The 24,187-nt window shown below is 44.6% G+C and overlaps 1 protein-coding gene across 1 annotated transcript in view; it reads right to left on the bottom strand.

Moving 5' to 3' along the window:
* LOC104386047 (serine/threonine-protein kinase TNNI3K-like) overlaps positions 1-24,187 on the bottom strand; it is a 74,537-nt gene that overhangs the window by 40,779 nt on the left and 9,571 nt on the right. Inside the window, exons 2-6 of the mRNA XM_009994580.1 lie at positions 24,033-24,125; positions 13,750-13,858; positions 10,841-10,926; positions 9,535-9,632; positions 8,526-8,636 (exon numbers count right to left, since the gene is read on the bottom strand). Coding sequence (XP_009992882.1) covers positions 8,526-8,636; positions 9,535-9,632; positions 10,841-10,926; positions 13,750-13,858; positions 24,033-24,125 — 497 coding nt within the window. The remainder of the gene's footprint in view (positions 1-8,525; positions 8,637-9,534; positions 9,633-10,840; positions 10,927-13,749; positions 13,859-24,032; positions 24,126-24,187) is intronic.

A 24,187-nucleotide genomic window follows, 5' to 3' on the forward strand; every position in this document is an offset into this window, starting at 1 on the left:
GCCACCTCTCAGGCAAGAGTCAGGAATGGCAGGGGAGGGGAAGGGGCAGCTGTGCTGCTGACAGCCCTGCCTCCCCCGGCACACCCAGGGATGGGGCAGCTCCTGCTGCTGCCTGGAGGCTCCACTGCTGCCCCTGCTCCCCAGCTCATCTCACACATGCAGCAGTGGGGTCAGCCATTCACATCCCTGGCGTTCCCAAGTGCTGGGAGAACAGAACCTGTTACCAAGCAACATCAGTGAACAGGGATTATTTCTTTACACAGTTGAAGTGGAAATGCTTTTTTTCCACAGGACAGCCAGAGCACCTTTTCTGTGCAAGGTCTCTCCCTGGCACACTCACCTGTGTCTGTTTCCCCAGCCCAGACAATTCTCAGTAGCCTGGTGGAGCAGGGGTGAGGAAATCCTGGGAGTTGATGGCTTGGAGATTTTTGAGTGATTCACCTTAGATACTTTTCAGCAAACTACTATCACAAATTGTAAACTTTCACCTCTGAAAAGGGGTGTCTGGAGTTGTAGCTTTTACAAGAATATGGTTGAAGCTTATTTGGATCAGTTTGATTCTCATTTATGCATGCACGAGGCTGTAACACACTCAGGGATATGACCACATCTGACTGTCCTTAATCTCTTTGGAAGCTGGAATTCAAAATTCAGATTCCTCTACAAGGTTCAAGGTGTATCTTCAAGATGAAAAAAACCCACATGTTGAGCAATGAGGATCCACCTCTGATGATACCACAACCCTGGATGCATTTTGACACATTTTTCCAGGCCGTGGAAATGGCAACCACTCCAGCTACTTTGTCATCTCCTGAGGAAAAGAATTTTGTAAGTCATATTAAGTTAACTCTGCTCAGCTGTGAATGATGAGAGGGGCAGAGGGACAATCTGGATAGTTTTACAGATGAGCTGTCTAAGACAGAAGAATGGGATCTTGGAAAGCACCAGAAGTTGTCATATGCATTACAAGTGGGTGGGAGTGCTGGAGTGATCTGCAGGGGTAAAAATACCCAGCAAAGTAAGGGGAAAATTTCCAATGCAAAAAGAGCTTTGAATTCTTACAGAATGACCAAAAAAAAGGCTTTCATCCCCAGGAGACAGGCCCTGGCTGGTGGTGCAGCTCCTGGCCTGAGGGAAAGGTTCCAGCTGCAGGGAAAGCAGCTCTTGCTGGGCTGCCCCGGTGTTGCAGGGGCAGCAGCACCGAGACCTGCAGGGTGGGGTCTGCAGCCCCCAGCCCAGCCCCAGGGGGGTAGGAGAGACCTTCACCCTCCCTGTGCCTGGGCCCATCAGCACAGATGTGCCATGGATGTCCTGCCTCATCCACCTGCTTCTCCTCTGGGGTAAAATGGTTGGATTTTTGGGGTGCAGGGAGAACCGTGGAGGCCACTAACTTTAACTTCAGCATGATTTTCAACAGTGCCTCCCAAATATTCCTTTAATTCAAAATGATACTTTGAACACTTTGAACAATACTCTTACTTGGTATTTTTTCTTAAAATTCTCTTCTGAAAGGTTTGTTCAGAAGCTTTTTGAACATTCAAGTCATTATGTTCACTTCAAAGACTATTAATTAAGCTACTCTGAAGGTTAGAAGGAGTCAACAAAATGAAACATAAGACAGATTACATAAGGACTTCATCTTTTGGACAAAGGCCAGGGTTAAGAAATCCCCTAAGAAAATGAAATCAATGATTATTGACTTTTCAGCAGGTAACATTTAAATGAGAAGATAACTTCACCAGTGAAGACCTTTGCACCAGTGGCAGCCTCTGGAGAGCCTTACACTGAAATATCTAAAGAATCTACCAGGATTTTCAGAGTTCCTTTATGAATTAAGCTATTAATAAAAATATATGATTAGTGGCAAGCATCTGCCTAATTCCCTCCCATTTAGCAGATGCAGATATGATCAGTCATGCCCTGCAAAGTGTCTTTGCATTAAATTATTACAGCTCCCAACTCTACGTGTATCTGTAGGAATTTCAGAACAAGCTCTGTCAGACTGCATGGAGGAGCTGCTAAAGGGGATTCTGGATGCTTTAACGTGCTGATTAATGCACAGGTAATTGTCTTTCTTAGGAAAACATCTACTGAAATATTTAATGATGCTCTTCTGTAGGACTTGAGGACAGACACCCCACCAGCAATGAGCTTTTCCATGCTCGTTCATCTTGGCTGTTCTGAGCAGATGAAACACAGGTCATGGAAAAACCATTACTGAAAGATGCAGGTCCTGGGACCTTGAAACAAACCACTCTCCCTGGGGTTGCTTTTGTTAGAGGGGAGTCAAAGAATGAGGTTTTTAAACTGTTTTGCTAATACTGGTAGATGCTTCCCACAGAACAGTTTAAATGTTTTTCTGCAATGTTACTCCAAGATAACTGTTCTGGCAAAGAGGTCTCAGTGAGTTTAACAATACCAGGGGTTTTAAATGCCACCTTTACTTTGACTTCTTCTAGCTTAAAAATGAGTCTCACACAAACCTGCTGCATAGGGAGCTCCTGGGAAGGCAGAGCTGGAGAAAAGGTTGCCAAAGCTGATCACTGCTTTCAGACTAGTTCACATCACCAGGTTGAGGTGATCTCCTTTACTGAGCCATAACTCAATGCTTCTTCAGCTGTGTTTGCAAAACACCTCATTGGTAGCTGGGAAATGTAGCTATGGAATGAAAAATCAGGAGTCCAAGTCCTCTTCATCCCTGGCTGGAGCCTCAGAAAGAGGTGAGTTCTGAGGATCTTGGAGTCCCCTTTATCTTGTGTGAACAACATTCCTGAATCCCTGGGTCTAGAATGATCCTGAAAAGGTCTGAAAAACTGGTGAAACAGAGGGCTGGGAAGCTGCAGCACTTGTGTCAAATGCAGGGAATGAAAGAATCAAATGGGGACCTTGGGAACCACCTAAAGGGGTTCACATATATTTAATTTTTCAAGGCTTCTTAAGTCATTTGAATGTGCTCCTGTTGCTGGTACAATGGCAGTGAAGACAGAGGGTGACAAACGTGCTGATCTAACGTATGACTTGTGAATGAAAAGAGATTCATTGCTGTAGCAAATCTGTAAGATGGGACTAACTCCCTTTTCCCCAACAGGTCCTTGCTACAAATACATTCACGCTTCAGATTCTCAGGATTGCAGACTGCAAAAATGAAGTAGCTCTGTTTGATCCTGCCTGCAGCCCCCAGCCCCCCTCACACAGCCCTGGAGGTTGTAATCTCAGATTGACAACCTGAATTTACAAACTGAAACAGGCAATGAGGCTGGTTTGCCAGTGCAGTAACACTGGGCAACTTATAAATGTGCATGAGACATTATTTATTTAGCAGTGAGCTTCCTGGGCTGGGAACACTTCATGTTTTCAAAACAGCAGCCTTAATGAGAGATTTATTTAACTTATTTAGTGATGTTTCTAACGTGGTCGTCAGCTTGTTTTATAATTTTTTATTAATTGTTTATTCTTCCCATTGGGAACTGCAGTTTCCATTAACAGATAGAATAAACAAACTGCACAGTTTTGGTGAAGTAAAAAATGGCACTAAATGGCAGAGGAGGGGAAATATTTATTCCCCACACTGGCTCCAAAGACCTGGAACATCCCGTGGGTGCTGAGAGCCTCAGGATCCTCATCTGAGAGATCTGATCCCTCTCCTGGCTTTTCAGGAGATGGTGGAGCAAAAGCTGACTGGCTCTCCAGGGGATGGGCAGCAAAGGGTCTTTTCCCCAGCTCTCCCTGTTTTTCTCTTGGGTACAATCAGTCCTTTTCTGTAGTAAAAGACTGTCTCAAAGATTGGTGTGTATGCCCCTGTTAGTTATTTATTTAGTGGTATATATCATTATTTATCTTCTTGGAATTAGGAAGATGACCAAAAATCTACTTTCTCTTTCTTAAATTTATTCTATTTTTTAGGTGGGTTGAAAAAATTAATCTGTCTTTCCATGAATATTAATGAAATTGTGGGCAAAATAAGCTATTTAATCTAGCAGAGGAGATTCTCAGCTGACTGAAAATTTCAAAGGTATATAAAGAAGGAAAGAAAAAGCCTGCACTGGCTCCATAAATCTTCAGTCCCCAAACCAGCAGATGAATGAAACGAGTTACAGAGAGTCCCATTGCACTTATGGAGGATGCTTCTGATAAAGATCTGATCATTCCCAGGGAAGAAATAAGGGGCTTTTCAAAACCCCTCACAATAAGTTATTTCTTATCAAGTTAATGGTTTTATCCTTGTTGGCTTCTGAGAACCCTTATTTTTCATAACCTCAGCAGGAGCTGAAGAGGTGAGACAACCAGCTGGCCTTCCTTTGGCACTTGCAGGACAAGGCCCAGACAGTTTGGAAATTGCTTGGAACTCCAGGGCAGAGAACAGGACTTTGTGTTTCCCACGGAGGAAACACTAAATATATTCTCCATAAAAGTGAAAAACATCATTAAAGTGTTAAGTCTCTTGCTAATATCTCCATTACAATTCTTTCCCAGAACAATCAGTTCCTCAATAAGGCAGTGGCTGCTGTAGCCTGGGAGTTGTTAGACGTGTCCTTCCTTGCCCCTTCATACAGAGGTTCTGCTTTTCTGCTCTGAACTGCACACGTTTGTCCTGCTCACCCAGCCAGACCCTCACACTTGCAGTCACTTTGAAGCTAGAGATGCACAACCCAATCAGCAACCTTTCGTATCACCTGTATTTCCTTCTTTACACTTAGTTATTTTTTCTTGCATTTCTTGCTGATTATGTCCCCTGAAAGAATTCTGATGTTCCTGTCCATAGACTGGTCCAGCACTGCATAACTTCTACTCAAGCAGAAGACAAAGTCTTTGCCTGCTTAATGGACCCAAAGGAGATAAAAAGTACCTGAATCCACGAGCAGGTTTGCAGACCTAAACCCTTCATTACCAGGGTAATCTTGCACACCCAGCACTTTAAGAGATTCAAAAAATAAATAAATGACACAGAGTGAGCAGTTGCCAGGGCGACAGAAACGAGATGATGTGTGGAATGACTCAACTGAGGTGGTAAATGATAAGAAAACAGACTCCTGACTGACAGAATGTCCAGAAAGAGAAGGGCCTGATCACAGGCACCCAGGGAATCTCATCCCTCCCCTCCTTCCCCTGCTCCCCACAGTGATGAGTCTCCAGCCCAAAGGAGCCGTCTCGGCGTGGGTGTTTGAGACGCGCGCCAGGCTCCCCCTGACAGCAGCTCCTCTGCACTAATCCCAGGCATAAAATAGCTCTGAACGGGGGACCTCTGTCTCTTTCTGAAGTGAGAATCACAGAGCTCTGAAGCAGAGCCTGTGACACCTGGAAGAGGGAATAAAGTCTCTGACTGTGCTTCTTCAGGCTGAGACAGTTTGGAAGCCTCGCTCCACACCCAGCAATCCTGACACGGACGAGCGGGTCTGTTTCACCACCTACCCACTGCTTAATGCTTCTGATGTTCAGAAAGCAGTGCCACTCATTGTCAAGGCTCTACAGCCTTTTAATATCAAGGTAAGAGGTGTACAAACAGATCGATGTCCTTTGGGCATGTTTGTTCCATGTAGATGGATGCACAAATGGGGATTTCCCAAAATGTACCCCAAATTACATACTATTTAGCTGTACTAAACCATCTCTGAGTTTTAGGTGGGTTTTTTAGTGGCATTAACCTACAACAAAATTGCCTGCTACTGCTAACACTCCCTTCTCTCACTTCTTGTACCAGAGAAAACTGTACCTGGTGGTGCCCAGCCATGGTGGCAAGGTGCAGGGCTGTCGGGACATACCTGGGGGTGCCCAGCCATGGTGGCAACGTGCAGGGCTGTGAGGGCTCCGTAGCCCACCTGCTGGATGTCCGCTCCCCCGTGCAGCAGCGCGGTCAGCAGCTCAGCGTTGTCCTGAAAGCCACACACAGGGCAAGCCTTATTTCTGGGACACGACTCCAACAGCTGCAGGAGGGAGCCCAAGGGAGCCCCCTGTCCAGGCCACCCCCTGTCCCACTGGTGCCTCTCCGGGAGCACAGGAGGGCACAGCACAGCGCGGCGGTGCCGGTGCCAGAGCTTAGCCGAGGAGCTGCAGAGCCAGGAACACCACCTGGGAAGTGCCAGCCTGCTTAACCTTCTATCAGGAAATCAGAACAGCATCTGCCACGAGAGCTTTGCAGAGCAAAGAGGCACCTGTGGGACATGTCAGGGTTGAACATCACAGTCTGGAATATAAACTCCTAAATTTGATCTGAGTTCCCTCTACAAAGCTAAGTGCTTTGGGTCAAGTCTACACATGGATTAAATTTCTAAGAGGCTCCATCTCAAAATAAGAATCATAATTCTTTAGGAAAAATGCTGTCTTTGTCCACTTTATTCCTTGCTACTGTTATTGTTGAGTCTTAGAAGATTAATACAATAGTGAAGAAAAATAATATTGCAGCTGAATGTGGAACTCAAACTTCTGAACAGCAAAGAAGAAGCAAAAAGAAGAGAAACTCTAAACCAAAATCCTTGGAGATTGTTTCTATTAATAACTAATATAATAAAAAGCACACTCCTGTATCTTAACTTGCGCTGCATGATTTAATCAATATTTCCAAGGCAGTATCATCCCTTCAGGGATGACACTGCAAAAGCACAAGCTGATTTTCTGGGCATAGGCTCTTTACAGGTCATTCTCCTATGCACTGTAAATGTGAAATTTATATTTTCACCAGAAGTAGCAGCTAGAAAGCTCAACCAGACCATTCAGACAAGTAAACGGATCAGTTCTGATTTTTTCCCATACTTTCTGTTTCAAATAATTTACCTGATAAGCTGCCAAGTGCAGAGCTGTAAATCCATTCCTTGTTAGTCTGGATGGGCGCAGTCCTTTCAGCATGAGGGTTCTGACATGGGATTTGTTTCCTTTGGGGTGAAAAGTGAAAAACAAAGTCATTTAAAAAAAAAAAATATATATATATATATATATATAAAAGAGTACAGATGAAGTAAGGAATTTCTGGATGAGTTTGAGAGCAAAGAGAAATCTGCTGAGTTGAGGCAAGTCCTAAATGCATTTTGTGAAGACAAGGCCCAGACAGTTTGGAAATTGCTTGGAACTCCAGGGCAGAGAACAGGACTTTGTGTTTCCCACGGAGGAAACACTAAATATATTCTCCATAAAAGTGAAAAACATCATTAAAGTGTTAAGTCTCTTGCTAATATCTCCATTACAATTCTTTCCCAGAACAATCAGTTCCTCAATAAGGCAGTGGCTGCTGTAGCCTGGGAGTTGTTAGATGTGTCCTTCCTTGCCCCTTCATACAGAGGTTCTGCTTTTCTGCTCTGAACTGCACACGTTTGTCCTGCTCACCCAGCCAGACCCTCACACTTGCAGTCACTTTGAAGCTAGAGGTGCACAACCCAATCAGCAACCTTTCGTATCACCTGTATTTCCTTCTTTACACTTAGTTATTTTTTCTTGCATTTCTTGCTGATTATGTCCCCTGAAAGAATTCTGATGTTCCTGTCCATAGACTGGTCCAGCACTCTGCATAACTTCTACTCAAGCAGAAGACAAAGTCTTTGCCTGCTTAATGGACCCAAAGGAGATAAAAAGTACCTGAATCCACGAGCAGGTTTGCAGACCTAAACCCTTCATTACCAGGGTAATCTTGCACACCCAGCACTTTAAGAGATTCAAAAAATAAATAAATGACACAGAGTGAGCAGTTGCCAGGGCGACAGAAACGAGATGATGTGTGGAATGACTCAACTGAGGTGGTAAATGATAAGAAAACAGACTCCTGACTGACAGAATGTCCAGAAAGAGAAGGGCCTGATCACAGGCACCCAGGGAATCTCATCCCTCCCCTCCTTCCCCTGCTCCCCACAGTGATGAGTCTCCAGCCCAAAGGAGCCGTCTCGGCGTGGGTGTTTGAGACGCGCGCCAGGCTCCCCCTGACAGCAGCTCCTCTGCACTAATCCCAGGCATAAAATAGCTCTGAACGGGGGACCTCTGTCTCTTTCTGAAGTGAGAATCACAGAGCTCTGAAGCAGAGCCTGTGACACCTGGAAGAGGGAATAAAGTCTCTGACTGTGCTTCTTCAGGCTGAGACAGTTTGGAAGCCTCGCTCCACACCCAGCAATCCTGACACGGACGAGCGGGTCTGTTTCACCACCTACCCACTGCTTAATGCTTCTGATGTTCAGAAAGCAGTGCCACTCATTGTCAAGGCTCTACAGCCTTTTAATATCAAGGTAAGAGGTGTACAAACAGATCGATGTCCTTTGGGCATGTTTGTTCCATGTAGATGGATGCACAAATGGGGATTTCCCAAAATGTACCCCAAATTACATACTATTTAGCTGTACTAAACCATCTCTGAGTTTTAGGTGGGTTTTTTAGTGGCATTAACCTACAACAAAATTGCCTGCTACTGCTAACACTCCCTTCTCTCACTTCTTGTACCAGAGAAAACTGTACCTGGTGGTGCCCAGCCATGGTGGCAAGGTGCAGGGCTGTCGGGACATACCTGGGGGTGCCCAGCCATGGTGGCAAGGTGCAGGGCTGTCGGGACATACCTGGGGGTGCCCAGCCATGGTGGCAACGTGCAGGGCTGTGAGGGCTCCGTAGCCCACCTGCTGGATGTCCGCTCCCCCGTGCAGCAGCGCGGTCAGCAGCTCAGCGTTGTCCTGAAAGCCACACACAGGGCAAGCCTTATTTCTGGGACACGACTCCAACAGCTGCAGGAGGGAGCCCAAGGGAGCCCCCTGTCCAGGCCACCCCCTGTCCCACTGGTGCCTCTCCGGGAGCACAGGAGGGCACAGCACAGCGCGGCGGTGCCGGTGCCAGAGCTCAGCCGAGGAGCTGCAGAGCCAGGAACACCACCTGGGAAGTGCCAGCCTGCTTAACCTTCTATCAGGAAATCAGAACAGCATCTGCCACGAGAGCTTTGCAGAGCAAAGAGGCACCTGTGGGACATGTCAGGGTTGAACATCACAGTCTGGAATATAAACTCCTAAATTTGATCTGAGTTCCCTCTACAAAGCTAAGTGCTTTGGGTCAAGTCTACACATGGATTAAATTTCTAAGAGGCTCCATCTCAAAATAAGAATCATAATTCTTTAGGAAAAATGCTGTCTTTGTCCACTTTATTCCTTGCTACTGTTATTGTTGAGTCTTAGAAGATTAATACAATAGTGAAGAAAAATAATATTGCAGCTGAATGTGGAACTCAAACTTCTGAACAGCAAAGAAGAAGCAAAAAGAAGAGAAACTCTAAACCAAAATCCTTGGAGATTGTTTCTATTAATAACTAATATAATAAAAAGCACACTCCTGTATCTTAACTTGCGCTGCATGATTTAATCAATATTTCCAAGGCAGTATCATCCCTTCAGGGATGACACTGCAAAAGCACAAGCTGATTTTCTGGGCATAGGCTCTTTACAGGTCATTCTCCTATGCACTGTAAATGTGAAATTTATATTTTCACCAGAAGTAGCAGCTAGAAAGCTCAACCAGACCATTCAGACAAGTAAACGGATCAGTTCTGATTTTTTCCCATACTTTCTGTTTCAAATAATTTACCTGATAAGCTGCCAAGTGCAGAGCTGTAAATCCATTCCTTGTTAGTCTGGATGGGCGCAGTCCTTTCAGCATGAGGGTTCTGACATGGGATTTGTTTCCTTTGGGTTAAAAGTGAAAAACAAAGTCATTTAAAAAAAATAAATATATATATATATAAAAGAGTACAGATGAAGTAAGGAATTTCTGAATGAGTTTGAGAGCAAAGAGAAATCTGCTGAGTTGAGGCAAGTCCTAAATGCATTTTGTGAAACCTGCAGGTGGGATGAGGCAGCCCCTCCTGGGGCAGCTGCAGGGCTGGCCAGGAACTGGCTTGTCACATCCCAACCAGGGGTTGCTAAGAACAGTTGATTTCTAAAGAAGCATCTCCTCCTGTAACACCCAGACTGTGCTGCTAAGCACTCAGCAAAGTAGCAGGTGCCTCTGGAACCTCTGGTTTCTGAGACACTTAACTGTTTTGTCCTCTCAGAAGGGAAGCCCTGCTGTCCCTCTCTACACAGGGACATGCTGAGGGATGCTCGTGCACGTCAGCAGGGCCAGCAGTCCTGCTCTTCCCTCTCTGGTGCTCAGTGGTGGCTGCAGGACACATATCTGCCTGCTGAGTAGTGAGGACTGATCCAGGAGCTTCTCTCTCTCCTTCAAGTCCTCACATCCTGTTAATAATTAATTAACACCTTATGCTTTCTTACCACCAGCCCCACCAATCACTCCAGTGCTCCCAGCTGATCTCCTCTGTGGGTGGGACCTTGCACCCTGATTTAAGAGCAGCAGAGGGACTGATGGCTCATCTGAGGATGACAGAGCAGCAATGGCAACAGAGTGGAAAATGTCACCATGAGCGAGTTTTTATGGGCATCCCAGAAGACATCTTGCACTCTTTCCTTGTGTACTCTTGATTTGTTGTCTGCAAAAATCCTATCAGCTGGTATTTTTCACTGAAGCATTCAAGTTATTCTTCTTTTAATCACTCAGAAATGAGAGACAGGTATTTTCATGATACTAGAAAGATAGATGCTGTGTGTGTGGCACAGTAGGGCTAAAACCAGTTCCCTAGCTAGAGTCTGTAGCATGTACAGAGCCCAGAAATGTAGGGCAGTGCTCTGTGGTGAGTCTCCATTTGTTAACTGATGAATAGAGCAAGTGATTCTGAATGAGCAGAACACCCTGAGTCACAGAGTAACACCTATAGATGCTTATCCAGCTGTCAACAGACAAGACAGAGAGAAATCTTCCTGACAATTATGAGACAGAACAAATCAGTAGCCACGTCAACAAAACATTTAAAGAACATTATATTTCAAATACCTACCCCCACAAATGCAGCACAGATGGAGGAGAGAGAGGCCGTTTTCTGTGCGGTAATTTAAGTTGACTTTGCAGAAGGCTTCATCAGAGCTGGAAACACAGGTTTTACATGTGGTTACTGGTTTCACCTTTCAGCACAGTTTCTTTCATTTAGAAAAAAAATTAAAAGAGAAATCTCAACATATTGTTTTGAGACACAGGGCTAAATTGATGCCATTTTACACTCTGTAAATCTAGAAATACTTTACTGAGACCCAGGGAGGACTCCAGATCCATTGTTTGCTGAGCAAACAACTGCTATTCAGTCACAGTATATACATCTAAATTCAACTAAATTAGAGAAAAGAGGGAAGACTCATTAGAAATATAAATAATGCACACAGTTTCTTTATTGATGCAATAATAAACATTTTAAAAATCTCTGTATGCATTCCAAAGTGATGAGCAGGGCATGCACGGAACTAGAGGCAAACAAGCTGAGGTAAAAGAGTAGCCAGAAAAAGCCCTTTAGCAGGTAAACTTGTGTTCCCCAAATGAGGTCACAGGAACACTCCAGGAATGTCCAGCCACAGAGGAAAAGGGTAGTGTGAAATACAGACATAGCAGGCACTGTGCTGGTAAGTGAATAATTTAGTGATTCCGACAAAAATTAAATTGCAATTAAATATTAAAGAGATAGAAATTAAAACTTTTCCTTGTGAGAAATTTTTACTTCTGTTTTTTCTTTTCCTCATGAAAACTAGGTTTTTGGGAAACTCTCAGAAAGGCCACTGTGCTCAGTCAAAACACCATCCCATTCTCCCAGTACGTTTGATCTGGGCACAGCTCCTCCCTGACGTGCTGTGATCAGCGACAGTGGCACGAGGCTCCTCTGCTCTGCAGGCCTCTCCTCCAGGGCAGCTGAGGGGAAAATCCGTCCAGGGCCTGGGAAACCAGGCCTTCCAGCTGCCTGGTCTTTGCTGGAGTGTGTTGGGTGCCCCTGGGGGCACAGGGGAGGGGGCTGCTTTGTGGATGGGGGGGTTCTGTAAGTCTCAAACTCACAGGATGTTATCATGCTCCCAAGTCGTGTCTCCTGCTCCAGTTCTCACCTTTAGAATCACATTAAAAACTCACACTCCTCATACTTAAGGTGTGGTGAAGGTTTGGCCATTTCAGCTATATATTTAACTTTTCCTCTTCTCCAATTTAAAAAAAAAAATTAAAAAAAATTAATAATAATAATAATAATAATAATAAAAGCTCCAGCTTGTTTACTCAACAATACCCATTCACAGGATTTGAGTTCTTGTGAACTGGCAAAATTTTAATGTCTTTGTGGGAAAATATTGCAGGGAAAGTTTTATACATCAAAAACTGTGATTAAAAGGCCAATATTGGGAATGAAAAAAAATGGCAGATTCCCAGTGGCCTGGGCAGCCCCCCTGGGTGCCAGGTGGTGATGCTGCCCCTTCTTGCCCCTGCCAGCTTTGCCACTTTTGTCCTGTTGGTGTTCCATAGCTTTCAGAGCAGGGACTGCAACTTCTACTCACTTCAGTTCATCAGGAAATCACCCTGTTTGCCTTGGCTTCCAACAACAATCTGATTTCTCAGTCTCAACCTTTTTTTAATAAATGGTTTTGTTATAACAGTGGAAGAAAAAAACCCCATAAATTCCTCTTGTGCTTCAGTGATGAGAAGGCTTCCAGAAATAGCCACTGACACAGCAGAGAAGTTTTTCATATAGCCAGGACTGATTTTTTAATGCAGGCCACATCTGCCTTTTAGATACTCCCCAAACCTGGCAGATCCCTTCACCCAGGGGTGGGGGCAGCTTTTGGGGCAGATATCACTGGCTGATTCCTCAAGCCTGACTAAACCAAAACCAAAACAATACCAAACAAAAAAACTTTTCTAATGCAATATAAGCACTGTCACTAATTCCCACTGCTTCTGGGGAGCAGGGCAGGGCTTTTTCCCTACTGAGCCTCAAGGAGCCTTCCATGGGGCAGCAGCATGGACTGATGGAGCTGCCAAAGCTCTGCTGACCTTGGTGTTCATTCTTTCTTTGTTCTTATGCCTAATGCAGGAATTAAGCAATTTCACCAGGTATTCCATTGCCTTGCTTATCTAAAATAAAAGAGTATGCTGGCTCCAATTTGTTGAGATAATTAGTTTTACTACTAAACAGGCTTAAAAAGAGGCAAGTACCAAAGTACTTTACAGGGTCACAGCTGAAGTGGGGCAGGAAACCCACTGTTGCCTTTCACATTTCAGGCTCAAAGAGTGGTAATTATGGTGCCTGAAAGTGAGCATGATTAATAATTTATATGACCAGCTGGGCTTTATGAGCTTGTGATTTATTTCTGCTTAAAATCCTCTATTTTTTTCAGCTGGTTTTGAAGTCTGAAATTAGGTAAATACCTGATCATTTTCCTAACTTATTCCAAGTCAATGAGCTGGCTGTTTTCTGCATTGGAGCTTTTCAGATAACAAACAGGTAAGTAACTTACTAATTACTTGGTCGTTAGCACATGCTGTCCTGAGAAATTGATTACAATAATGAAATTGAAATCCTCTTTCAGAAGATAATCTGCTTTTGCAGTTAAAATTTGTTACTTCAGCAATATTTCCATCTGAAGAAACAGAGTAGCAAAGCTGAAAAAGCACACAACAAAATCAGACATCCCAATAAAGCTAATTAATTTACAAAAATATATAGGTGTTTGTGTAAATCATTAACAGCCACTAATTTTGGTACTGTGCTGTGGGACCCTGGCCCAGAACTGAAATGACAGATTCCCAAAAATAGACATTACAGAACATGCATTCCATAGGTGAGAAACTCCCTCCATAAGAAACACCTGGAACTGAAAATATTGTTTTAGCAAATACTCAGTTGAAGGAAACAACAAACAGGATTCCAGAATATTTTACCTAAAAACATGCTTCAGTTCCAGCAGCTCCTTTTCTTTGATTTGCAGGTCATCTTCCAGTCGCTCTATGATTATTGCATAAGACTCACTGACCTTCTTCTTCCATTCATCTAACAACAAAACAAACCCCAATCCATAAAACATTCCAAACCATCTCAAAACCAGGAACTCAAATCAGATTGCTCTGAAGCACTTCATTTTTGCACACCCAACTGTACATTCTTTCATATATTCTTCTATGAAAGCAGGAAACTTGAAAATGTCACAGCTGTGCAACCACTCTTGCTGCAGCCCCTGCAGGCAGATACACACTGATTTCATGGACAACTAATAGATGTGATTCCTCATCAGAAATATTTGTAGCCTGGACAAGACAAAACCTAAACCTTTGGTTGCATTTGTTAGCTCTTGTCTCCTAAATCTTAGCATAGACATGCAGCATCAAACGGTTGCAAACTTAAAGGTTTTCTAATCAAGTATGAGTTAAATCAACATAATATTCTAAGTTAGTATGATCTTACACAATTATTGCCCAAAGAAATTTAGTTCACTACAGACCATCTGCCATTTGGGCCAAGCTGCTCTTGTAAGCCAAGAACAATACAATACCTTACCCTTCAGCTCGGGAGTGAATTAGCAATCAGTTATTTCCTGAAATATCATTTGCTTCTGGTAAATGGATGTATGGATTATTGCATTTAAAAAAACAACATTAATTACCAGTGCAAGTTTGGGTTGGTCTAGATTTATAATTTCCCATTTGTCCAATAGATCTTCTTTGTTTTCAGCAAAGTTCTTGCAGTAATATGATTCCTTGTTCAAAGGCAGTGACAGTCCTACTGAAAAAAAACTCCTGATAGTCTCTGGCTAAAAATAAACCCTGTGCCAAATGGAATGTCATGCAACAATGACACGGAGCAAAACGGCTTGTGCTGTTGACTGTAAAAGAATAATAAATGTATCTCATCAGCTGGCTTGGAACTCTGCTGTCTGTTTCACCAGAAATTTTGGCTTTCATCTGTTGAATACCTAACAGTGGTGGGAAGCAGGTAATTGGGCCACTTGCTGCCAGATTTGTAGACAAAAGGGAACTGAAGAAGTTGAACACCAAGGGTACTGTCAGGGTCTGCAGGGAGGGCTGGGGGAGCCAGTTTGGAGAGGCCAGCCATGACCTCCACCCATGACATCACAGCAGGGGTGGCTCAGGAGTGTCTGGGTCTCTTACTTGGGAAGCGCAAATTGCATCACACCAGAGGACACTGGCTCTGCAGCTGAGTGATGTTTGGGCACGTTGCTGTGCCAAGGCAGTGCCACTGAGCTGGCCCAGGACGTGAGCTGGCTGCCAGGAGGCCAGAGCTTTCATTCTCTGCTCTCTGGGGGCACAGACGGAGCCAGCACTGAGGAGCCAGCACTGAGGTTCCCCCTCCCCAGGCCCAGGGAGCTGAGCTGGCACCACTGGCAGGGCAGGGAGGAGGGTCCTGGGGTCCTGCTGCTCCTGCTGCCCCTCCAGAGGAACTTCTCCAGCAATGGATGGGGACACAAGCTGCCTTGTCCGTGTTCCAAGCAGACCACACACCAGACAACTACATACCAGGATCTACAGACACGTAACTGAATCCTGTGCCCAATCTGACCTATCCTGTTTGCAGGTGTGTTATCCTGGAGCCAGTGTCAGAGTGGAGCTGTGAAACCCCCCTGACCTGGCTTGCTGGAAGGGGGAAGGGAGCACACTGGGCTCTGTGTGTGCACCTACCTGCCAACAAACCACCACAAGATGAATCCAGGCTGTGTGCACGGATGTGTTCCTGGAAGAGCCTGTGCTGGGGAGCTGGGACAGGTTGGTTAACAGCAAGGTAATATTGCTTTTCACCTGCACAGGCTGAATCTCCTCAATGATCTGGTTAACACGTCTGCTCATCTATTGTCTACCCTTTTTGTATCCATCTCCCTGTTTTCAGGAATAACTTTACAGGTATTGTCCCAGACAACTTGGGATTTGTGCTGCTTTCTGAATGTGTCTCTTTTCCTCCTTTTATTGTTTGTTTTTTAAGGAAGTATTTGGTATACATACATGTGTATATATAGACACAAATAGGTATGTATACATTTGTATATATCTACTTACATATTTACAGTGTGCTGATTGGCCTTGGCAGGTGCTCTGTGTGTAACTCCTCAGTCTCCTCACAGTGAGGGATTTCAGGCAAGAAGATCTACACATGTCACACTGCACATGCACACACTCCTCCTGCATCCCCCCCCAGCCAGGCTTGCCCTCCTGGGGCAGCTCTGACACAGCCTGAGCTCACCCCTTCCTTTGCATGGACTTACCCCTAAGCCAAGGCTGTGCTTCAGAAGACCATGGACTGCTTTGACCATGCACCCCGTGATATTCAACCAAATATTTGCAAAAAAAGCCCCAGACTTTTTTGGTGACTGATCCCCCACATCTAGTTGCCAAGCAACTGGAAATCTAGGAATGCAGCAGCGAGGCAGGGATCTCCTCTCCTGCTGCTCCCTTAGCTGGGTGCTCTTGGTTTCAGAGCCTTCAGCCTCTGAGCTGCAGCCCTGGCACAAGAGCTTGGGCCACCTCTGCCAGCACTGGGGGGCTCCGAGGCAGCCAGGACACCCCCTCCCCAGCACAGCTGCCCTCAGCAGCTCAGCACTGGAGCACCTGGCCTGGCAGGGGAGCCTTCTGAGCCCTGCTGGTCCCTCAGGCAGGACAGTGCTCATCACAGCAGCGTTTTTACCTTTGACTGCCAAATACGACTGATCAGCCTTTTTCTTCTTAGCAGCTTGTAGGAGCTGCTCTGGAATGTGGGTCTGGTGAAGTGGGCAGGGGGACAGGGGGAGAAGTGCAGAGTGGGGAGGTTGGCAGGGGGACAGCAGGAGGGGTGAGGCTCCCCCACTGTGTCTGTCACAGGAGGTGGGATCCAGCAGCTCCAAGGGTGGCTCCAAGATTAGTGGAACATCACTTGAAGAAGCAGGAGCTTCCAGCAGAAGTGGGCTGAGGGGAGGTGACTCACACAGGCCACGTGAAGCAGTTGCAGAGTAATTGAAACTAGGGGAGAAAAAAAGACAACAGTTAATAATAATTGCAGAGCCTGTTTGCAGCCAGTTTGCAAAGAGAAGAAAGGGCTGGCTGCACTGGCTGCTGGGTTAGGCCAGTTCTAATCAACATCTACACAAACAGCACTAAAATGTCAAGAGCAACATTTTTCAATGGGTGCAGTCTTCAGATGTACTATTTACAGAATACTGAGCTGTACCAATTTATTTGATTAATTTTCTAGAAGTTTTACTGCAGTTTTATGTTTGGGATGTGCAGCTGTTGTCCAGTCTTACACGAGAAACGTCACAAATTATTTTCCCATTTCTTCTTTTAAGCACCCTTCATCAGGAGTCTTGACAGGATTAAGTCTTTTGAAATGATCATTATTTCAAATTAATTAGAACATAGCCATATCCATCACTTAGTTCAAGAGGCTGTAAGTTCCTCCTATGCAATTCAGTGTCATTCTGGTGACATTCAGCTATGTCACAGAACATGGAAACAGTGTTAAAATAAAATGCACCTTTATGAAAATAGAGTCCAAGGAACTCTGTAGCCCATGCCATGAAACAGGTGTTTACAATGGCAGTGGCTTAAAGAAGTGTACAGAAGAAGAGCATTGCTATTTTTGCTCTCACAATTCTACAGTGGCATTTGCACAGGGATTAGTCTCTCACGTGTGCAGAGAGGAGAAAATGAAGCTGTTGCATCAGAGATTTAGGAAGGAGAAGAGGCTGGAACTGCTGAGCTCCAGTACAGACAAACTCCCTGTCCAAGTCAAGCACATTTCTACATGGATCCAAATGATTGCTGAAGCTCACTTTCTTTCACCCATTCCCCAAATCCCTCTGGCACAGGTATCTTTCAGCTGCTCATTTTTCTTTCAGCTGCCTTCCCTGGTGTTCTTTTTTAAGTGTCCAATTTCTCAGCTTTCAATTTCCTGCCTAAAAGGTTACAGAAATAATCCTCTCCTCTCAAGTTTCCTGGTGTAATATATACAGTATGGCTACATCTCTGCTCATTATAGCATGCTCTCCAAGCATTCAGGGAAATCATTAAGATGATGTTCATTATGAGCCCTATTATTGCACTACACAGCAAAACTAATTAAATAAAGAAAGCTGACATGAATAAAATCATTAAACACTCATCTTGGCTTTATTTGAGACTGTACCAGCCTGAGCTGCATTTCAGGATGGATGGAACCAGCCAACAATCTAGAGGCTCATACAAAAACTGCACCCACCTAGGAAACTCAACAAGCCTTAACCAAATCAAACTCCAGATTTCAGTAGCTGCCTCGTGTTCTTAGGAGGTCCTACCTGACTGGCATTTCAGCATTTCATTCTTGATTACTCAGACTAGAGGAAAACACCAGGTCAAGATGTCTTGATGGTCTTGTCTTCAGAATCTGATGCTACAAACCAGCAACCCCATCATTACTACTCTCCTGCTTTTAAGCTTTACCATGTAGCCTTGCACAAGTCTCACAACTTCCTTGGGGCCAGTTTATCCCACTTGGTGGCACGAGAAACTTGTTGTCATTTACCTTAACAGCAGCCTGTGGAAAAGGAGGGCCAGTTGAAGCTTGGGAACTGCAGCTCCAGTGCTTGCTGTGCCCACAGCTCCCAGCAGAGCTCCAGAGGCCACACAGCAGGTGGGGAGGGTCCTGCAGGGGCTGTAACTGCTGGCAGGATCCACCACCAGAGCCCTGCAGCTCTTCTGCACTTCAGACACCCACGTCCCTGGGGACTCCAGAAGCCTTTACTCCATCAACATGCTTGACTTGGGCAAAACCTGCTGAAATCAAAAGCAAAACTCCTAGTGACCTCAATCAAATAGGGAATGGATTCAGATTTTATTCTGAAGCTGACAAAGGAAAAATCAACAAAACTAGCTACTTTCTATAGCTGGACAGAGAAACCCCACATTTCAGCACTTAAAGCTCAAAAAAAGCCTGCAGGAAAACATGCCTAATGTCTACCAAGTCCTTCCAACAAAATTCATCAAAGTGCAATGGATGTGTGGTTTAATTTTTAAATTCCACCAGCCCTTGCCAGATGGATGCCTGGATTGCCAAACCCATTATCAATTTTCAGGCAGTTACACCCTCTGCAGCACGGGCCATTTTCTCTGAATATTTCCATAAACTTTCTAATCTCCTACTTTACAATGATAATTTTATTGATAGTGAGAAAGACCACAAAGGATTATGGATGCATTAGCAATTTAATGGACAAACATGTGCTTCCTGTGGCTCAATGGAAATTAGTGAAAGCACATAAACATCTAAAAGTGTTTCTTTCTAAGTGTGGAGTCCAAAACAGAATTTACAGAATGTGTGAACATGAACAAACATAACCCTATATGCCATAAAAACATATGGGAAAACAATTAAGAGAGGTGTGTATTAAATGAAATGCAATTGTTAATGTTTTTCATACAATACTGCATTAAACTTGATCGTACTTTAAACATAAAATATTGCAAATCCAGATAATTTCAATGCCTGTGGTGTAAGCTCATTAAGCTTGCTGACATTACCTGTGTCTAATATCAACCAAAACCCACTTTCTAAAGTTTGAGACAAAAATATTCAGTGTGGAAGGAAAGTGTGCTGTGCTGAGGACAGTCCTGGGAGCACTTCCCAGAGACCTGCAGCTGCAGGGGGTCGGGACCTCCAGCCCCCCCACCCGGGCTGAGCTGGGCCAGAACTGCTGCCCCAGCACAGCACCTCCTGGGCTGCCCCAGCAGCCTCCAAACACCCTGCACTCAGGGTGCTCCTCCTCCTCCTTTTTCCCCATTACTGACATCTCAAAAGCCAATCCATTTCCTGTTTATACCCAGGTGGTTTCAGTAACTAAATCAATACTTGGCACTTAGGGAATGTAGAACAAATGCAACTGTAACCCTTAAAGTGAATCATCACGTCAAAGAATGCAACTTCACTTGCTCTTGCAACTTCACTTGCTTCTTCTCAACTTCACTTGCTGTTTCTGAAGTCCAGAAAGCTTGTCCAGCACTAAAACAATCATCAGGGAAGTCTTTGCAGAACAGAAGTTTGATCTCCAATGGAAGATGCAAAGTCTATGTCAAACAGTTGTTTTTCCCCAAACATTTTGCATATGCTGCCAGTAAATGAACACATTATGCAAACTGGATGGTGCACAAACCACAATTTCATGCTCCATGTTCTATGAATATTTTTACTTTGCAACTTTACACATCCCTGACCTTAATGTTCTCAAATTTATTGCTGTTTCCATTGTTAAACTATTAATTTATCATGACTTTAAAAACCTTTATTGGCTCAGAAATTCTACTTACCTCTTTGAAGTCAACCTCAGCATTTCCCAGCCTCCATGTCCAGCTCCTTTGTATTCCTTCTTACTCAGAAATGATCCTCAGGAAGAACAGTCTCTGGAAATATTTCTTTATCAGTGAGGAAGAAACTTGTTGAAGGTTAAACCAGCCCGGGTGAGATTCATGAGATACCACACTACTGTCTTGTAGGTGGTATAAAAAATATGCCATTAGGGAAACCTAGGATAAACACTGCTGTGGTGCAACATTAAACAACACATGAACACCCATAGGTAAATGCAGGAGAAGATGTGTTTGCAGTCCAGTTACATTGATGGAACACACAGCACATTCTTAAGGACAGCATGAAGTAGAAAAGATAAAAATGCAGTCGTTATAGAAGGAAAACAAATGACTTGAGGCATCAGAACGTGGCAGTGCTGCAGCACAGGGGGCGTGTGGGGCTGGGGGCAGCACAGGGGTGGCAGGAGGGGTGGGGTCCCCAGCCCTCCCTGCACAGCAGCTGGGGGGCCAGCAGGAGAGGGGCAGCACTGCCATGAGCTGGCAGGGCACCTCCCATGGTGTTAAAACAGGGGACAGAGGACACAGAGGAAAGTACACCTGAAGTTGTACACATGAGAAAGGCTTTTTGATCAGGCCAGAACAGGAAGTATAAAAAGCCAAGTATCTGCTTGGAGCTTTGGCACCTGAACTGGAAACAAAAGGGACACTTCATTAGTGAAGGGTGGAGAAGGGAAGAGAGAACAGACGTTGTGTGTTTCTCTGAAGCTGTGCACCAAAACAGTTCATCTCTGTTGTTGCTTACTCCACTGGTCTGCATGAGCATTAAGCAGCACTCCAAGGACTCTGCCAGTTCAGTTTAGAGAAATATGAAATTATTAATTAGATATTAGGACGAAGTTCTCTAGCACGAGGGTGGTGAGAGCCTGGCCCAGGTTGCCCAGGGAAGCTGTGGCTGCCCCATTCCTGGCAGTGTTGAAGGGCAGGTTGGATGGGGCTTGGAGCAGCCTGGGCTGGTGGGAGGTGTCCCTGCCCGTGCAGGGGGTTGCATCTAGGTGACCTTTAAGGTCACTTCCAACCCAAACCAGTCTGGGATTCAATGAAATCTAAGTTTTCATGTGGCACAAATCAGTAATCTATGGATAACAAGAAGTTGGCAGCTGCCCAATCAAACTACCAGCTTCCAAATGACTAACAGTAGGAAAAAAATTCACTGTCTGAATGCCACATTTTGACCCCAATATTATCAGTCACAAGGGAAAGAATTATCTCTCGTGCAAATCTTTCTCCTCTGATGAAAAACAAGAAAACGTATAAAAAAGTACAAAAAAAAAGTAGAAAGAAAATTATTCATACTTGAGACAGACAAGATCTTTTTATTTTAAAAGTACTTTTATTAAATTTATCTCAACCTATTTGAAACACCACTGTAAAAAGGCAGCATGAAAAGAAATATAAGACATTGCTGTATCATTCCATGTTGCTGGAGTTGATGTTCTACTCCGAGAAACTTTAAAAGCAGTTTTCAGTCAGATTTCTAACAACTTTTCCTGTGTTACAGTCTTAGTAAGACTACAAAACATCATAATCTGCACCCCAAGAAAAGTCTCCAATTAGTGTTGTCAGAGATCTTAAATATTTCATTACTTTTTTCATCAAAAGAATGGTTCATCTGCATTTGCTACATTATTAATGTTATGCTACAACAACTAAGTTAATGGAATTTCATTATTTCTACCTCAATTAAATCAGAGAAAGGATCTGTCTACTTTTTTTTCTTGCCATTTTTACAAGCTGGGAAGTAATTAATGATCACAAATAAAACCAGGAAATGTGTTCAGGTACTGCTCCTTCTACAAATCACACTTCTCTTTTTGTCTTTGTAGACAGATTTCGTCATAAATTTGCCTCCTAAACTTCAACATGTCTTCTACATCTTTGTAGGAGAGCACTTCCTCCACAGACAAGAGCCTGAAGCCATTCAAGTTAAAGGCTGACATGTGCTGCACAGAGCTCAGCATTTGTAAGGCCATTCTAACCGATTCACCTAAAGAAGAACAAACAGGGAAAATCCTGGCTGTCCACAGCCCCCAGCGTGAGTCCTTGCTGGAGAAGAGCTGCTCTGAGACCTTTACACCCCAGAGGTCCAAGCAGTCTAGTAAGCTGACTCCAAAAAACTGGAGTGAAGGTACCTCTGACAGCAACTTCACAGTCTTTTTCAAGTCATCTTCTACACTAAACACCATACTTACATACTCTAATTGATCGTTAATTTTTATGCTCAATGAACTGAGGAAACAGTTAGAAGGTATGTCCACTTTCAGGTCTATGTACGATCCACTGATGATGCTGTTCTTCCCCACGGAGACTTCAGGCCCAATCCTGGAGCACTCAATGACAGACCCAGGTCCCACAGAACACCCAGGCTCCAGGATGCTTTGGATGACACTGGCTGATGGATCCAGGGTCTCAGCTTTGCCAGGAGTGATGCTAAAAGCCACAGGCAGCAAGCCGAGCTCAAATTTCAGTTTGCTGTCGGCTGTAAGATGAAACAAGTACTCCTGGGTAGTTCCAAGGTGATAGAACTTGGAGTTGTTCAGGACAATGACATTCAGGGCAGTCCCTCTCAGCAGAGAGCGCAGCTTCTGCCGAACCTCTGCCAACCACGACCCCTCCTTTGTCACATCACTTGCACCTTCTGTGTCACCTGCAGTGGCTCCAGGGCCCAGGGCCTGCAGGAAGTCACCATAGGCATCTATTTCACAGCAAAGAGTGCCCACCTCCTTATAAAACGCCAGCAACTGTTTGGCAATGCTGTGGTCCATGTAGAAGATGCTGTCTGTGTACACGCACTCGGAGCCCGCCTGCGGGTCAGCTGGGCGTGCAGAGGAGCCCAGCTGAGGACAGGCCCCTCTCGAGCACACTGCCCCGTGCTGGCGCATGGTCTCCACGTCAGGCTTGTGCAGGAAGCGATGGCAGGACGTGTACTCAACCTCTCCCCTTCCTGAGAAACTGGACGGGTCTAAAACAAACACTCCGTGAGTGGTGCCGACTGCCAGATCCGACGGGTGGGCCAAGGCAGTGAACCCAGGCCTGTCAAAGGAGATGGTCTCTGCATCCCCAGTGCTGTAGAGCTCTATGTCATCCGAACAGGTCAGGAGGATCCCGGGCTTCATGTGCTTGGGGAAATCGATGTACATGGCCAGCTTCAGCTCCAGCATCTGGAAAATGGGATCACCAAAGGGCAGAGCTGTGAAGATCTTTCCCAGGGCACTTGCATTGGGTAAACGTTGACTGTGACCCCCTGGGAGGAAAAGACACTTTTAATTATACAGAGACACCACCTGTAAGTAAGCAAAACCTAACCCAATCTAGCTATTTTACACAGACAACAACTCCCCCACCCCCAGCGAGGTCACAGGCTCAGCTGTCCTCAAAAAATGACAGATGTAAAGAAACCACCAATCATTCTTCTTCAAACACCTCTCAAAGCAGATCTGACCTCACATCCAGTTTAGCACACCTTAAATAGCTTATGTTAAAACTGTGGTTCCTTTACTTTGCTTCAGAACCACTTGTCTGTAACTGAAGTGACACCTGCTTTTCACTGAAAATAAAAATGGGCACCCCCACTACTCAAATGGGTATTTCAAGGCAGAAGCTAAATTCAGAGACTCTGAATGATGATTCTTTCGTCACTGTTTGATCAAACAACTTGAGTGCCCAGAAGAAATGCTAAAGTGACAGTAAAATCTCCTAAGTATCAATCTAAATTAAAGTGGCCAGATCAGATACAGTTGGAATTACTTTTCAGAGGGAAATGTGTTTCAGAACTTGGACTCTGTCATCATATTATTTGTAGAGGGAAAAAAGTACAACTTGAGTGTGAAACGCAAGCCAGAATTTACCAGAATGAATCAGCAGCACAAGAAAAGAAGTCCACTTGTCACCATACAGCTCTTCCAAGCACTGAAGAACGTGAAGTGTTGATCCACCGTTTCCTAAAGGAAAAACACTCCAGCACCTGCAGGGACAGGAGCAGCAGCAGCTGCAGGAACAGGAG

This window comes from Chaetura pelagica, unplaced genomic scaffold (genome assembly GCF_000747805.2).
Source record: "Chaetura pelagica isolate M959 unplaced genomic scaffold, ChaPel_1.0 scaffold243, whole genome shotgun sequence".
NCBI classification, from domain to species: Eukaryota; Metazoa; Chordata; class Aves; order Apodiformes; family Apodidae; genus Chaetura; species Chaetura pelagica.